The sequence below is a fragment of the Bubalus bubalis genome, chromosome 7 (assembly GCF_019923935.1).
Source record: "Bubalus bubalis isolate 160015118507 breed Murrah chromosome 7, NDDB_SH_1, whole genome shotgun sequence".
Lineage (NCBI taxonomy): Eukaryota > Metazoa > Chordata > Mammalia > Artiodactyla > Bovidae > Bubalus > Bubalus bubalis.
In genome coordinates this window covers 99415645-99432808 of record NC_059163.1, presented here as the reverse complement: position 1 = coordinate 99432808, position 17164 = coordinate 99415645, and the positions used below count along the sequence as shown (strand labels likewise).

The window sequence follows — 17164 nt, the reverse complement described above, 5'->3', positions numbered from 1 at the left end:
ACCCTTGACTCCAGAGAAGATACTCTTAACCATCACACATCTGGCCATGGCGTGGTGGATTCATGCCAAGCCACACTCCCCTCTACCTTCTTTCTGCCTCTGACAAGGTGTCATACTGAAAGTGTGGAAGTGAGTAGACACACTGATGTTTTGACTCCATGTGCTTAGGATGAAGAAAGAAACAAAATATCTCACTTTTTCTTTTTAATAACAAGCATTCATACTTGTTATCATACGTCATCTACATATAAATAAACAAACATATAAGATGTTTCTATATTAGACTTGAAGCTTCAAAGGATATTTCTAATCTTTTAAAGGTGTTTAAAATTGAAAAATAAAAACAAGAGATTTACTGAGTTTAAAAAAAAATTGCAAATAGAAATTTTCTCTCCTGATATGATGGAAAAGATTTATTCTACCACCATTAATGGAGAAGGAAATGGCAGCCCACTCCAGTATTCTTGCCTGGAGAATCCCACTGATGGAGGAGCTTGGTGAGCTGCCGTCCATGAGGTCACAAAGACTGAGTGACTGATACACACTGCTATTAAAGTTTTATTAACCAGGGTATGAGTAGCTATCAATTATGCTTTTACTCTATTATCTGTAAATTTATTCTAGGTCTGATTTGATCTTATACTAAACTATTGAGGGAAATGGTTTTTTCTGAAGTATTTTCTTTTCACAGGACATGGTGAGGTAGCATTTTTTCTCTCTTTACTTCCAAAATGTTTAAAGATAAATTTAACAAGGAGACCTGTGCTTCATGGCTTTGCTTGTGCCAAACCAGAGAGTGCTGCTCTTGAGAGAAACAGATGGTGCTCCATCCCCATTCCACCCTATCCAATACACTTACACTGAGAGAGCACAAGGGATGCAAAGCACCAGCTTCCTTACATTATGAAAGAATGAAGTAATATTGGGATTTTAATGACAATCACTGTTGTCATTCTCAAAGTTTGAGAATTCAGTTTATGGCTAGAAACCAGGTATCATATTTTCTCCTGTTTTCAAATGATCAAATCATTGACTCTAATCTTCTTAACATGTTTTGTAATTACATTTATAGGTAACTCACAAATAATCTCTGAGAGTTAGAATTTCATCCATCCTCATAATGAGCAACTGTAACCAAAAGTAAGGGGGTCCAGTTGCCCGCCGCTCAAAAGCCAATAAAGAGACAAGGTTGGTGGAAAGTTTGCTTTATCTTGGATGCTGACAATCCACAGTGAGGGGAAGGTGGACTCCTGTCCAAAGGTCGATTACCACCCCCCGGTTCCCTGCACACTGACAATCAATGGGCAAGCACTTTTATAGATGGAAGAAAGGCGCTACATGCAGAAACAGCACGGTTGACTCTGACAGTCATCTTGAAATTGGTCATCTGTGGTCTGACCAGTGTCATCTGGACTGTTTTAAGTACAGTTAGTCTTCAGTTCCAGGGTTGGTTTGTTCTCATTTCTTTGAGGCCAGTTCTCAAGAGTGCGGCACCTCTTGCCACACTCTTGCCACATGTCATGGCTACAATCTGGTCATAATATAATTAACTTTTTTCTACCTGGTGGGAGTTTCAGTATCTATAAGACAGCTCACAGGATATGGCTCAGAATATTATCTATGGCCCTTGAGGAGGAACTAGAGGTCCTTAACTATGCTGAATGACTAAACTATTATTATTTCATTTTATTGGACTGTTTTCCTTTGTTTCTTCATGTTCTCACTTCTCTGACTAAACTTATTGTTTGGCTAAAGTTTTTCCACAGACAAAAGGCAGGCGAGGGGGTGAGGGTGGGGGAGTAAGGACCATAGGGTTCTGCTTTGTTTCAAAACTGTTTCCCCATCTACCTTTTCCCCTACCAAGTCTGTGTCTAAAGTCCACTGAAAATCCACTACTAAAGATTGATCTCGCTTTTTCTAGATCAACACAAACACTGAATGACGGTAACTTAAAATTCTATAACTTGAAACCTGGAAAAAACTTTAAAAAAATATCCTAATGTAATAGAATCCATACATTTTACAGCTTAGAAAATGTATGAATTTAAGAGAGTTTCAAAGATCACGGCACCAATTAATTAAATTCCTTCTCTAATTCTACTATTTGTGGATGTGGAATGCACTTGTGGCAGAGACACTGCTGAAGTTTTCCTTTGAATTATCTGAGAAAATATTTTTTCTTAGCCAGTTTTAACCATAAAGACAATTTCAGAAGGTTTTAAGTTCTTTAAGGAAACAGAATGGTTTCTTTATAAACCTTCAAAATACCATTATTAGGTAATAACTTAATGAACTAGATTAATTGCTTTATGGAACTGAAGGTAAAGTAGATAACTTTATATTTCAATAACTTAGAATGTATTGCTTCTACTATTTTATATTGTCTTCATGCAATGCCACTTCCTATAAATACCACCCCTTAGACTTTTGGAAACTTTTACAGATTATATATTGAAATAAAATGATTGTCAATTTTCATTTATCACTTGCAGATGCTTCTTCACTATGTATTATAGCTTATAATGAATACAGATCCACTTCTTATATTTATATGTGATGGCAATGCATAAATCTGGATGTTTTAAATAGTGATAAGGTCCTTTTTCATAGTACTTTGTCAGTAATAGCTAGCATAATTTTTGCTCAATATTGTACCCTATATCTTCTTTGTCTGAAAAGAAGTAACAAAGAATTAACAAAGTTTAAGTGGAAAATTTCAGTTTTCCCTCACACATGAAAATATGTTAAAATATTAATTATATAACACAGTATATTATAAATTTATACATGGATAAGTAAAATATATTTGTATATTAATATAACAATAAATACATGAAATATGATACCACTTTCTATATTCTCATCAAAACAGAACCTTCATGAAAGATAAGGGACTGATTCCTTTTAATTATCAGTGTCATATCAACACATTGCCCTTTGACACAGCAAAGGTCACTTTGGCCTACTTCCAACCAAATGAAATACAGTTAATTTTTTTCCTCAATTTAAAGAAAACAATTATTACATGATGATTTCTTCTATCTGCATTGGTCTGATAATTTCAATATTTTCTAGATGAAGTGCATAAGTAAGCTACTAGCCAATGAGACTTTTACCTCAACAAACATTTGTCTATTTTAAGAAAAATTAAAAATACGTTTTTCCTAGAAGAATTTAGACTTTATTTTGATACCCAAGCTATACATATATGAAACAACTGTAAGGTTATGTTGGTTATGTCAAGGTGCTGTATAAAAATGTTGCTGGAGCTTCCCAGGTGGCTCAGTGGTAAAGAATCCACCTGGCAATGCAGGAGACACAGGTTCAGTCCCCGGTCCAGGACGATCCCACGTGCCATGGAGTAGCTAAGCCCATGTGCCGCAACTACCGAGCCTGTGCTCTGGAGCCTGGGAGTCACAACTACTGAAGCCTGTGTGCCCTAGCTCCTGTGTTCTGCAACAAAAGAGTAGCCCCTGCCCTCCGCAGCTAGAGAAAAGCCCACACAGCAATGAAGGCCTGTGCGGCCTTCATTAAAATAATGAAATAAATCAATAAAATTATTTTTTAGTGGTACTATATAATTAATACTGTGTTTAGTTTGTTGTATGCCAGTTCAGTGAAATCAAAGTAAGGCTATGTCTCTATGTATCTGGGATAAACAGAATCCTTCTCCTGGTGGAACAGATTTCAAGAGGAATCAGATAATTTTGCACAAGAAGGAAAGAAAAAAATTGTCTTATGGCAGAAAAAGAAATTAGGGTATTCAAAAAGAAGGGGAATGTCAATAGTGCCAAGTAAAAAAGAGACTATACAATATAAGGCCTGCAATGGGGCATGGAGGATATTACACACTTAAAAGTAGAATCTTTTGGTAAAAACAGGGAAATTTCATTTTAAATGAAAGCATTAGAACTAGTGGGAACTCTTAAAAAAAAGGATTTGAAGTTTAAAGTATTTTTTCTATTAAGGCTAACAAAATACTATAGTGAACGCAAAAGGTTTGAGAATGCTTATCTTTCGTAGGTGGAATGAATTTGGGGGCTAAGAAGAAAATCTCATCTCTGACAGGAAGAAAACATGCAGATAAGTGGGCGAGAGCTCTGCCCCACAGAGGAATCTCCTCAGGTGGCCAGCCATCTGTGAGGTGGGGAGGGAGCCCCAGGCCTGGCAGGTGCCGGCATGGACAGGTGTCTCAGCCACCTGGCCCCTCTGGGGAGGACAGGAAGGCAGCATTGCACTTGTGAGTTTCTTAACCAGAAAACAATAATATCTGCAAAATGGACCCACGGATCCGAGGTGCTTTGGCTGACAAACGGATGGAGGCTCCCAAGGCAAATTTTCTCCATTCATCCAGGTGTCAGGTTTGAAATTATGGGAGTTTGCAGGTATTTTTCCTTCACAAAACAACTGTGATTCTTTAAAGATCAGGCTCCATGATTGCAGACTCTATTATAAGGGGACTTTTTATATGTTGTACCAGGTTTGAGGTGTGTCAGCTCTTTGAGGTATAAAAAGGCAAAGGTTATATTTTTATATTTATAAGAATGGGAGTATTCAGGGAAAGAAGTGACCTGGCCATACTCCTGGGCTCTAAGACAACCGTCCCGAGACTCCTCCTGCCGTGCTCTGCTCTGACTCCAGAGAAGAACCGTGATTCTGTGATTCGGAAATCTTCCAGGGAAACCTGATGCTTAGGCTTCACACGCAGATTCTGGTCACCTCCAGCAAACTGTACAAGCAAGTCTCTTGGGATTGTCTAGGGAAGGGGAAAAACCACAGACCCCCTCAGTCCTGGGAGGAACAGTGCTGCTCTGTCCCAGCTCTGGGCTCCACTCAGGGGCAGCAATCACCATGGAGAGCAAAGTCCTACTCTCTCTCTCTCTAATGGCACCCCCAGCTTTCCTCTGAGCTTAGACTGTCACCACCTGAAATACTGGGTCTTTGATACAGGCCCTCCTGGCATTTCCTCAGCAACAGGGACGGTCTCGCTAGACATTTTCCTACAGCAGGTGACATTAGTTTAGAAGAGCGACTTGCAAGAAATGACACCATGGGAAGTAGAAGGACACAGGGACTCTGCAGTTGTGACATCAGCTAATGATGTCGCTGCATGAGCCACTTCGCCGCTTTGGGCCTTGGTTTCCTCTCTATGAAAAGTGTCTGCTGAATAGAGTTTCTTCAGCTACAAAATTATATTACTTCTAAGTTTAAATTATAATGCAAATATCCATTATGGCAAATAATAAAATGTAAATTGCATTACTACATACCAAGAAGGAAGCTTGTACTTCAGAAGTTATATACAAAGGCTTCATGAAGTTATAAACTCATCACCCGGGAGAAATCTAAGTCCTCAAATGATTTCTGTATTACAAGGGACAAAATGACTAACTCTATATGCAGTCTGAAAATGTTACCTGGTCAAAATATATTTCCCTTCAGGTGTTAGTCTACCTGGAAATAGAGAAAATGTGAAAGACAAAATTTGAAATAGATATTTGGATTACTTTGTGTTGGAATGTTCTTTTTTAACATAGAAGAGCAAATGATGAAATATTTTACATAGATAAAACTGATACCAACATGAATGAACAGAGCTTATATACAATAAGCTACACAACTTCTCAACAGTGTGTATGTGTAGGTCTGTGTATGTGTGTTCATGTCTACTTTCGATTAGTGACAGCTGAGTTTGTAAGAAGTCTACAGTATTGCATTTGAAGCTAGAAAATGATATTTGCCTGAATTTGAGATATCATGTTTATTATTTCATTAACTCTTACTTTTGACTTCTCTAAATGTAAAGAAAAACTCTCTAGCTGATTTTAAATGCTATTTAATTTGTATCTGTTGAGAGATGGTAATTTCAGTTATTAAGGGGTAAAATAAGAGGACAAAAGTTTATTTCTATCTTCAGAAAAATCAAGGTTGTTTGATTTTTCAAAGACAATCTTTTCTTGCCCTAAAAAGAATGATTTGAATAGACAAACAACTTTAAATAATAGACATTCCAAGAATTAAGCATGTGTAATAATAATTGCTTTCATATCACTTGATTTTAACAATTTCATAGAACAGTAGAACAGACACTACTATTATCTCCATTTTATAGATGAAGAAATCGAGGTCTGATTGTGACTTGTCAAGACTCAGAGTAGAAGGTGTTAGAGCCTAGTTTATATTCAGATGTTCTAAGCCCATCTTTCATGTTCTTTTCCTCTACATTGGCTAGTCTTAGAACTGCAATGTCATGTTTGTGGTTGCAAACTTAGCACACATACATGGGGTTGCAGAGTCAGACACATGCATGCTAATATTTAGCGGCATTCTGTTTTCTCAACTAGTGGGTGCCATTTATTATCTTATTGGGAAGGTAGTTCACAATTTTCATGCAAATGAAGGATTTACTTTCAAAACATTGGAGGACCACTACTTTGTGGATCATGGTGTATCAATAACAGTATAATCTTGTTCATTTGACTAATGGTTTTATATAAGATTACAAGCTGAGCCAGAATTTGATACCTTGTCTTATTCATTCCCTGCAAATAGTGAAGGACAGTCTTTAAACACGCGTGACATACTTTTAATCAGAAACAAATATGCAAAGACTTAACAGAGCAGGGGATTTACAGCCCTTTGTTTCCAATATGTACCAGTTCCAAGTGCTAGAATAAAAGCATATCTTTCCTCCTGTGAATCTGTTTCTCCACAGTTTTCCACACTGGAGATGGAAAAACTGCTCAGTTTGCTCAGATGGAACCACATGCCCAGTAGATGCCCATCATGTATTTATATGCGAACAGAGAAGAAGTCATGGTGTCTACTTTCTTGTTTTGGAGACTAGCTTTCTAGCTTTTATATGGTATATTTCTCCAAATTAAAAATATTTGAACACTCCTTCAGGATGCCATCAAAAGAGTCCCTTGTAGTGGGCTAATTAAATCTAACACATTTAAAAATAACTCTGCATGTTGTGGGACAGATGCAGCCTTTGGAAAGAGAGAGAGCTTACATTGAACACTGCAACAGATTTTTGTTATTTAATAGTGGGCAACAGACATGTTTACAGAATATGTTTTCAAAGCTTGGTTGGGAAGTATCTGCTTTGCTGACAATGGAAGAAATTAGGACATCCATATTTAAAGAGACGGATAGCAAGAAGTAAAGTATATATTCTTATTTCTCAGTTGACTCACATTCACCTTATAATTTAAAAGTAGTACCCTTTTGTATAATATCATTAAAATTTAATAAGAAGAATGAACCTCTCCAAATTCCTTTCCCAAATGCCAAGATGAAGACTAGGATGGAAAAGTTTTTCTGTCTTATTTGGGCTTGCCAGGTGGCACCAGTAGTAAGGAACCCACCTGCCAATGCAAGAAACATAAGGGAGGTGGGTTCAATCTCTGGGTTGAGAAGGTCCCCTGGAGGAGGAAATGGCAACCCACTCCAGTATTCTTGCCTGGAGAATCCCTTGGACAGAGAAGCCTGCCAGGCTATAGGTCCATAGGGTCACAAAGCATCAGACACGACTAAAGCGACTTAGCACTAGCACAGGAACAAATATTCACCTGTACACTTGAAAGAAGTGATTTTGGAAATTCAGAAGGATGCCCAAAACTGAAAGAGCTGTAAGTGAGAACTTAATTGCTCTTCCCAAGAAAGCAGAAATGATTTGTTCTTTTTAATCCTCGAGGGTGAGAGAGCAGAGGATGTAGAGGAAGAGAAGAGAGAAGAGGCCAAGAAAGAAGGTGAAGCATCTAAAACCTTTTAAGAACGGAGGTATTTAAAACTTATCCTTAGCTTTGCACCTCTCTGTTGTAAAGCCCCCCTCCCTATGCATAAAGTCACCTATGCATGCAGCATGCAGGCATGCACATGAAGTCTGCAAATATCCAGCAAGACTCTAGTTAAGTGGATCTTTCTGGGCATGCAGGAAAGCATGGGGAATTACATTTTGGTTGTTGCCAATGCAAAGATGAAGAAAGAGTCACAAGGAACCAAACAGAGTACAAGATTCAGTGGAAGCAGGAAGGTGGAAATAAAGATGAACATGAAAACTTAATCCTCTCTCCACGCAGAATTATTTGAGGAAATGTGGGGCAATGGACTTTTTCCCAGAGCAGCAAGTAAGTCTTTAGTCTGAGCATGTTTTTATATTAAAGGTGGATATATCCAGGAGCCATCCTTGTTATATAAAATTATTCTTATTAAGTGCTGTTTACTAGACTCAGAATCAAATTTGCTGAGTCACAATTAGGTGTTTATGGCAAAAGATAATTGTAAATTTGTTCTGTAGCAAATCAATCCAGAATTGGCTATAAATCGTTTGCTTCCCAAATATGGCAAGATGGATAATCAGAACAAATAGACTTTGGAGCTATAGAGCAAGCGCTTCAATGCAGCAGTGATAATTATTTAGATCTGAGATACCACCAGTATTAAGTATAAAGTGTTATCTAAGCACAAAAGTTACCATTAGATTACAGTTGAATTTATTGTAAACTTGTTTTTTCCAGTTTTAAAGATGAATTCATGCCAGAACAATTAAATTTTACTTTCCTAACAGCAATATTAATAGAAGAAAACCAATAGATGTATTATGTCATTATTATAAATATATAATTAGTTTCTTTTATCCAACATGCTTAAGAAATATAGTGCTCTGTATAACTAAACATTTTTTTAATTAGTGTAGAATCATTATGTGAAATATACAAGAAAAATCAATTTCCAAGCAATTCTATTAGATAACATTAACATTCATCTGTGTATCTCCTGCTACTCATACTTGACAATAGGTGCTTATTAGCAGTTTTTTATATGCAAAATTTAAGTTTTACCTGAATAGCCAGAATCTTCAGACTATTATAATTAATCTATCACTTTAAATAGATTACCATTTGCTAAAAAAGAAAATAAAAGGTGGGTTGTATTTATGTAGAACATACGATCTACTATTGAAACTTCATATTGAAATAAAATTTCTGGGTTTAAATTTATTTGGAAATCATTATTCCTTTATGCTTTATTACTATTTGTAAACATGCCTCTGCTTTTTTTGTGAATTCAACAGTGTTGAATCTATGGTTCATAAACTGGGATTTATGAGTTTTTTCTAATATAAGGTCACTTCAAAATCTGGGAAAAATTTGTGGGGCATTTTCTATGCTCTTGGCATTTTTATTATTTCCAGTGAGACTTCTGTAACATTTGAAAGTATTACACTTCCTATTCTCATGGGTGATAAAGGTTGAAGTGAAATGTGTTTGCTAAATTCAGAAGAGTCACTTACCAACTATCAAAGTATCTTCAAAACTCTTGTCCATTTTAGCAGGTTTCTAGGGAGAAAATGGAGAAGGCAATGGCACCCCACTCCGGTACTCTTGCCTGGAAAATCCCATGGACAGAGGAGCCTGGTAGGCTGCAGTCCATGGGGTCGCTAAGAGTCGGACACGACTGAGCAACTTCACTTTCACTTTTCACTTGCAAGCATTGGAGAAGGAAATGGCAACCCACTCCAGTGTTCTTGCCTGGAGAATCCCAGGGACGGGGGAGCCTGGTGGGCTGCCGTCTCTGGGGTCGCACAGAGTCAGACACGACTGAAGCGACTTAGCAGCAGGGAGAAAAAGAAACTGACAGAAGGAAATGCCATAGTTGGCTGTAGCAGTCTCCTAAGTTTTAATCTCTTGGAAAGTGTGTTCAAAATTTCATTCACTCCTGTACCACCTTTATGAGCTTATTCATATCTTTATCTACTATTACTTCTTTACTTTTTTTCTTTAAAATCAAATCATTTAAAACTTAACTATAAAAATAAATAGTATGACATAAGTCATATTCCATAAAGATATCATTGACTATGATGCTTCTATGCTTGAGTCCTGCTCTCCTTATATTGAAAAGTGGAATTTGTGAATGTAACACCAAACATACACCTAGATAACTATAAGTATCATGGAGATTTGAGTTAGTGTTGTTTAATTCCACTGATGCCTAAAATTATCTCAAGTACCTGGAAATACTGCTCTCGGTGAAAGTTTTTAAAAGCCACTAAATAAGTCTTAAATTATTTTGAATGTACTAAATTTTAGCTTTTCCATATGACAGAAAGTCAACCTTGACTCCATTTTTATCCTTCTTTTTTTTACCTCATGCCATCATGTATTATTCCCATCTTTCTTTAAGAATCAAGGTCAAAAGAGCCCAAAGCTCATTACTGATAATATAGGTATAAACGAAGGACTGAATAGGTGATCAACAATTCATTAACGACCCGAAAGCCTATGTGGAGAAAATGCTGTACGGCTGATCCTTAAACAATGAGGGGGTTAGGGGTCCTGATCCTTTGTACTGTCTGCACATAATTTATAGTCTTCCCTCCTGATCTGAAGTTCCTCCTTAACCTCTGTATTTGAGGTTCTGCAGCCACCAATTCTACTGAACTCCAATTGTGTAGGACTATGCAAGCGTTCGTGCTAAGTTGCTTCATTTGTATCTAACTCTTTGTGAGCCTATAGCGCACCAGGCTCCATGGGATTCTCCAGGCAAGAATACTGGAGTGGGTTGCCATGCCCTCTTCCAAGTAATCTTCCCAACCCAGGGATCGAACCCGCATCTCTTAAGTCTGCTCCTGCACTGGCAGGCAGATTCTTCACCACTAGAGCCACGTGAGAGGCCTTGTAGGACTATAGTACTTACTATTTTAAAAATACACATATACGTGAACCTGCATAACTCAAACCTTTGTTGTTTAAGGATCAACTGTATATAAAAAAGGAGCCATACAGCCTATCATAATCCAGTTAAAATCAAAATCAGGTTTTTAAAGGATAGTGTGTTGAGCTACATTTTTAAGATCTTGGATAATAGTAAGGAAATGTACACTGAAAAATAACTAGATAAATTATTATTCATTTATAGGACAAAGTTTAGTAGGAATAAATATAAAGTGAACAACAAAAGCAAAAAATGTACAAATTTAGTAAACAGTACAGAATAAATACATCAAGAAAAGGTGTAAAGGCAAAGGAAATCCCAAGCAAGAAGTGAATAATTCATATGATATTTTATCTTAAAATTATGCTTGCAGATAAAACTGTATGGTGAGATCATTATATACAACTCAGTGGTAACTATCGTTATTTTGCTTAAGAGTGGTTAGATTCTTATTACAACATGAATTCAATTTCCATCTCTGCAGTCTAAACAAGTAGGAGCAAAATTATCAAAGAACAGAAACTAATGTGAGTAGAGAGGTAAACTGAATTCCGGGAGGAGAAGAAAAAGGAGTTGGAATGATACACTGTTTAATCTGAGGAAACAATATCTGAAACTAACTTAATCTTTTTCAAATTTATTTCTTTAATATCATTTGTCTCTTTAACTTAATTTCCCAATATGTGAATGAAAGTTAAAAGAATTTCACCTTAAAATTTCACTTTTTTGTTTCACTAGATGAAAAAAAAAATCAGAAATTCTTTCACTAATATTCAGTTAGTAAAATGCAGTTCATTAACAAATTATTTTCATATAAGTACCTCAGGAAACACAATGATAACTATAAACCAAATTAATTAGTAAAATATATCTGCCATGAAAAAACATGATAACTTCCATAATTACAATGCATAACTTTTTATCTATGTTGGAAGAATAGAAAAAACTATATATTTATAAAATTTACGACTATTATTTTTGTTAGTAATATAGTATTGTAAAATGGTCATAAAGCATCATTTTATCTGTACCATTTATTCAATGGTAAATTAAAGCTCTGATTTAATGAATTTAATTCATTAAGGCATATAAGAGATATATGTCAAGACATATAATCCTAAACATGTTTCTGGATTTATGAAGCAAGTAAATAATGAATCATATAAATAAATGCAACCAATATTAATCAAACATTTACTGTGAATGTAGCTTAAGAGAAAAGAATTTACCTTGCTAATTGGGAAAAATTCACTTGATACAGGGTGTTCATTCTGTTCATGTAAATATCAATTAAATTTAGATCAAAAGCTTGAATTTATTACAAATTTTATTGGATAACACTTGAATTAGCTATTCATTGCTGTGCAACAAATTATTCCTAAGCACAGCTCTTAAACCACAATTATTTACTGTCTTCACAGTTTCTGCCATCAGCTCGAGGCTTGACGGATCTGGAAGATCCATTTACATGGTGGCTCACTCCCCTTGCTGACGATTTGGTGCTGGCTGTCAGTGGAAGGTCAGGTTTTCTCCACTGGGGATTTCTGCCTGGCTGTTCCCACAACACAACAAGATGGCTGGCTTCTCCCTGAGAGAGCAATCTGAGAGACCTTGGCAGAAGTCATATGTCTTTTACTTCCTTGTCCTGGAAATTACACGACATTTCCACTGATTTCCAAGAGTCACACAATTCAATTTTAAGTAAGTGTGAGAATGGGCCATCCAAGTACTTGAATACAAGAGGGAAGGATTATTGGAGGCCATCATGGAGGCTGGCTACCAAACTGCTCAAAATTTGCTGGATTACTTTCAAGTACAAAGATAACTAGGGGCTTCCCCAGTGATGCAGTGGTAAAGAATCTGCTTACAATGCAGGAGACACGGGTTTGATCCCTGGGTCATGAAGATCCCATGGAGAAGGAAATGGCAACCCACTCCAGTATTCTTGCCTGGGAAATCCCATGCACAGAGGAGCCTGGTGGGCTACAGTCCACGGGGTCCCAAAGAGTCAGACACGACTTAGTGACTAAACAACAACAAACAACAACAAAACTCTTAAGTATTTAAAATTCTGTTTATAAATTGAAAACAACATCTATCATTTTGCCTGCCTTTTAGGGTTTTATAGAGATAACGTATATAAAAAGTACTTTGTAAAATCTTAATTAATAAGCAAATATGGCATTATTGTTGTTAAGTTATATAGTCAGATGTGGTACCATGCTGAAATGATTTTATAGAAAACAAAGCACATGGTTTTACTCATAAATACTTTTATTAAATGTTTTATTAGTTTTTAAAAATGGTTAAATTTTTAAAAGTACTTCTCTTACACTGAATTAGAAGGATACAAGAGAAAGTTGAATTTGAATGAAATTAAGTCCTAAAGTGGAGAAGGCAATGGCACCCCACTCCAGTACTCTTGCCTGGAAAATCCCATGGACGAAGGAGCCTGGTAGGCTGCAGTCCAAGTGGTCGCTAAGAGTCAGACACGACTAAGCGACTTCACTTTCACTTTTCACTTTTATGCATTGGAGAAGGAAATGGCAACCCACTCCAGTGTTCTTGCCTGGAGAATCCTAGGGACGGGGGAGCCTGGTGGGCTGCCGTCTATGGGGTCACACAGAGTCGAACAGGACTGAAGCGACTTAGCAGCAGCAGCAGCAGCAAGTCCTAAAGAGGATTAAACATTGTTTCATTTCATTACAGCCTGTCTGAATCACCAAGAAGCATATACAGCAAGCTTCAATCTAGATTTCAGAAGTGCAGTTCTAGCCTCACAAAGAGGACCAGGGGAGACCAGAGATCTTGAGGTGCAATGACATGCAGGTCAAGTCAGCCTTCAGTCTAGTGGGGTAGATTTACAAATCAACTCTTATATTAAATTAAATATGATGAATGCCTCTGACTACTAAATAGTCGGTTGACCAAAAATTCCTTCAGGGTTTTCTGTAAGATATCACGGGAAAAACCTAAATGAGTTTTTTGGCCAACCTAATAATTCCAGGTAAAAACATTTTACAAAAAGCTACTTCAATGCAAGAGGACAAACCTGAGCAAAGGCAAGTCTTACTTGGAAGGCTCTGACCTTAAATAAGGAAAGGTGACTGACACCTGCATTAAGAGTGTAACAGAATGAGACCGAGAGGAAATCAATAACAGCTAAAGTAGAACTTCACGTATCCAGTGTCTTCCCTATTCATAAAGAGATGTGTTCCAGAGTTTCAGGGGAAATGGAGAACCCACAAACAGTGTATGATTAATGGCAACAGAGATTTATTTGCTAAAACAAGGTTGTGCTTGTCACAAAATGCTTCAAAAGGTTGCTGACATTTCTCTCCATAGCCTTTTTCTTGGTATTTCTTAAGGTTTTCTCTTTTTTTTCCCCCACTTAAGAATCTCTTTAGTGAACAGTAAAAGTTATTAATTATTATTTAAATACACATTTTTTATCTTTATTTGTGACAAAATGAGAAGTATTCATAAAACTCTTCAGCAGAATACCAAGTAAAATGGTGTCTCGAGGAAAAGCACTTATGCAATTTGAGTTACAAACTGAACTTTATGTTTTTTCTACAGATCACCATTTTTACTTGAAAGAATGACTTACAAAGGATAGTCTTTCTTTTGTTTATTTATTTAAATTAAAATATAATTGATTTACAATGTTGTATTAATTTCAGTGGGTTTCCCTTGTGGCTCAGCTGGTAAAGAATCTGCCTGCAATGCGGAAGACTTGGGTTCTATCCCAGGGTTGGGAAGATCCCCTAGAGAAGGGAAAGGCTACCCACTCCCGTATTCTGGCCTGAAGAATTCCAAGGAGTCGCAAAGACTCAGACACAACTGAGTGACTTTCAGTTCAATTCAATTAGTTTCAAGAGTACAGCAAAGTGATTCAAATATATTTGTGTGTATATATATATATATACACACACACACATAATAGCTGCCTTTATTTTTCTAATTATTGATTTTTATTTTTCTTATTTTACTGCACTAGCTAGCATATTTAGAACAACTTTCATAAAAGTAGCATTGCTGGACAAGATTGTTTCATTCTCATTCTCAAAGGGAAAGCTAACATTTCTCCATTGCGCATGGTAATTGTTGTAGTTTTTGAAGCTACTGTATCAGACTGAGAAAATCCCCTATAGTCTTGTTTCCTAAATGTTTTTTTTTTTTTAAATAAAGAATGAATATTGAATTCTTAAAAGTGCTTTTCCTGCACGTGTTCAGATGATCATATATTTTTTTACACACTCTGTCATTGCAGTAAATTATGTTGTTTGATGTCCTAGTGTTAAACCAATTTCATATTGTTAATATAATCCCAACTTGGGGACAGTTAAGGACTCTTTTAAATATTTTACTGGATTTTAAAATCTTTTTTAAAATAATGAAACTGGTACAGTATTCTTCTCCTATAATATTCCTAGCAGGTTTTGATGTCAGCTATGTACTTGCAAAAAATCATGGGCCTTCAATATTTTTATCAAGGGCAGGAATTTTATGTTCATCAAATAAATTGTAAAGATGGGATGGGAAATAAAATAAAGTAGCATTTTAATCACATTCTATGATTTGTGGTTTCTAAATTCTTTAAATTATTTTCTAAGTTTTATGCTTTCTGAACACTATGAAACATGAATAGCAATCAGCATTAGGTTAATTATTTACAGCATATAGTAATAAAAGCATTATTCCTTACTGAAAATTTTAAAAATGATGACCTGAATGTCTTTAAAATTCTGAGGCTGAATTGGCAAGTCTAGTTAGTTGTAGAAAATTGTCCCAGAAAAAATCCATTGAACAGCCATACACACAGTGATAACTTCACACACCTAGGACTTAGATGAAATCCTACAGGTTCAGGAAACAAGTGAAGGGATTAACCTGGTGCCCACAGGAGTTTGGCAGAGCAGTAAATGAGAGGCTCAGGGTGTAAGCGCATGTAGGTATGTAGGAATGAGACCATCTTCCAACTTAAAGGAGGCACTTGTGACTCCGGTTTAGCCGAATGCTGCTCTGAGGAAATACGAGACCCAGAGTTGCCAAAAGAGCTGAAAATAAGACTTTCTCTTTATTTCTTTGTTGTTTTGTAAAACTTGCTGATTTTTAAACAGTATCCTGTAGTCATAAAATGGACTTCCCAAGTGGTGCTAGTGGTAGAGAACACTCCTGCCAATGCGCAGACGTAAGAGAAGCGGGTTCGATCCCTGGGTTGGGAAGATCCCCTGAAGGAGGGAATGGCGACCCACTCCAGTATTCTTGCCTGGAGAATTCTGTGAACAGAGGAGCCTGGCGGGCTACAGTCCATAATGTGACAAAGATTCGGACATGACTGAAGCAATTTAGCACACATGTGTGCAGCCATAAACCATTGTGGCCAAACAACACATGTCTGCTTGTTAGATATTAGATGTTTCTAGCTTGTGAAACTCTGGAGCAGAGGCTGTTGACTTCTTCCTATCCTGATTTATAAAGTAAGAGCATGATAATGACCAGTTTACAGATTTCAGTTTGTTGTTTTCTAATGCTAGAATTTTTCCTGTAAAATTAGGCCACATTCATAACCTCACAGCTTCTCCATTTCTCTTCATTCTCCAGTGCTAGTCATTTCATCCTCCCTACTTTCTCAAACTCCTCTGGCTCTATGGATTATCAAACACATCCTGACCCCACTTGAAACTTCGATAGGATTACTCTATCTGTTTCTGTAATCAAACCATTATTCAAGGAGGCTAATTTTCTTGAGCAGCCTATTCAGCAGAAGCTCATAGTCTTTTGGTGTCAATGAAAAAGAAGGGAAATTAATAGTAGAATTGAAAGCAATAAGATCTTACAATGAATTGAGAATGAAGAGTATCTCCTTATAAAGAGATGATCTAAAAAAGCTGAAATTTGAGTCTCTGTGACTAGGGAGATCTCAATGTTTCCACTAATATTTGTCTTGGCCAAGTCAAATTTCCTGTTATCCTAAAGTAGCATAAGCAAAAAAAAAAAAAGTAGATTACACTGAATTAAAACCAAAATTTTCCCTGAAGGCACTACAGCCTAGCACTTTTCTGAAAGATAAACACTTTTGGTTATTCTGCTGGTAAGCGACAGTGAGAAGAGTTCGGATGACTAGTCATAACTTGAGTCTACTCCAGGATTTCCCGGAGTGTGTGTCAATGTATGAGTGTGCCACAATTATCTGCAGTTAATTACTGGAAACATATTTTTCTGGGTGTTACTGAAAGGGGGTGGCCTGGATATCTCTGGGAGTGAGCATTAGGAAAAAATATTTTAATAGATACTTTGGGTGATTCTTATGACTAATAAACATTGAGGTTTGAGTCACAAAATGCATGTCCTTAGGCTTTTCTCCTCTGATAATGAGCACAAATAATACTAGCTTTGTCCAATTCCCTGGGTAATGGTAAAGATTAAATGAAATATT

The 17164-nt window shown here is 36.6% G+C and overlaps 1 protein-coding gene across 3 annotated transcripts in view; it reads right to left on the bottom strand.

Moving 5' to 3' along the window:
• EMCN (endomucin) overlaps positions 1-17164 on the bottom strand; it is a 122201-nt gene that overhangs the window by 82669 nt on the left and 22368 nt on the right. Inside the window, exon 1 of one of the 3 annotated variants that reach the window (XM_025290384.3) lies at positions 9299-9347. The exons of the other annotated variants lie outside the window; for them this stretch is intronic. Coding sequence (XP_025146169.2) covers positions 9299-9332 — 34 coding nt within the window. The 5' untranslated portion in view covers positions 9333-9347. Of the gene's footprint in view, positions 1-9298; positions 9348-17164 lie in introns of those variants that run through there. 3 annotated transcript variants of the gene reach the window in all.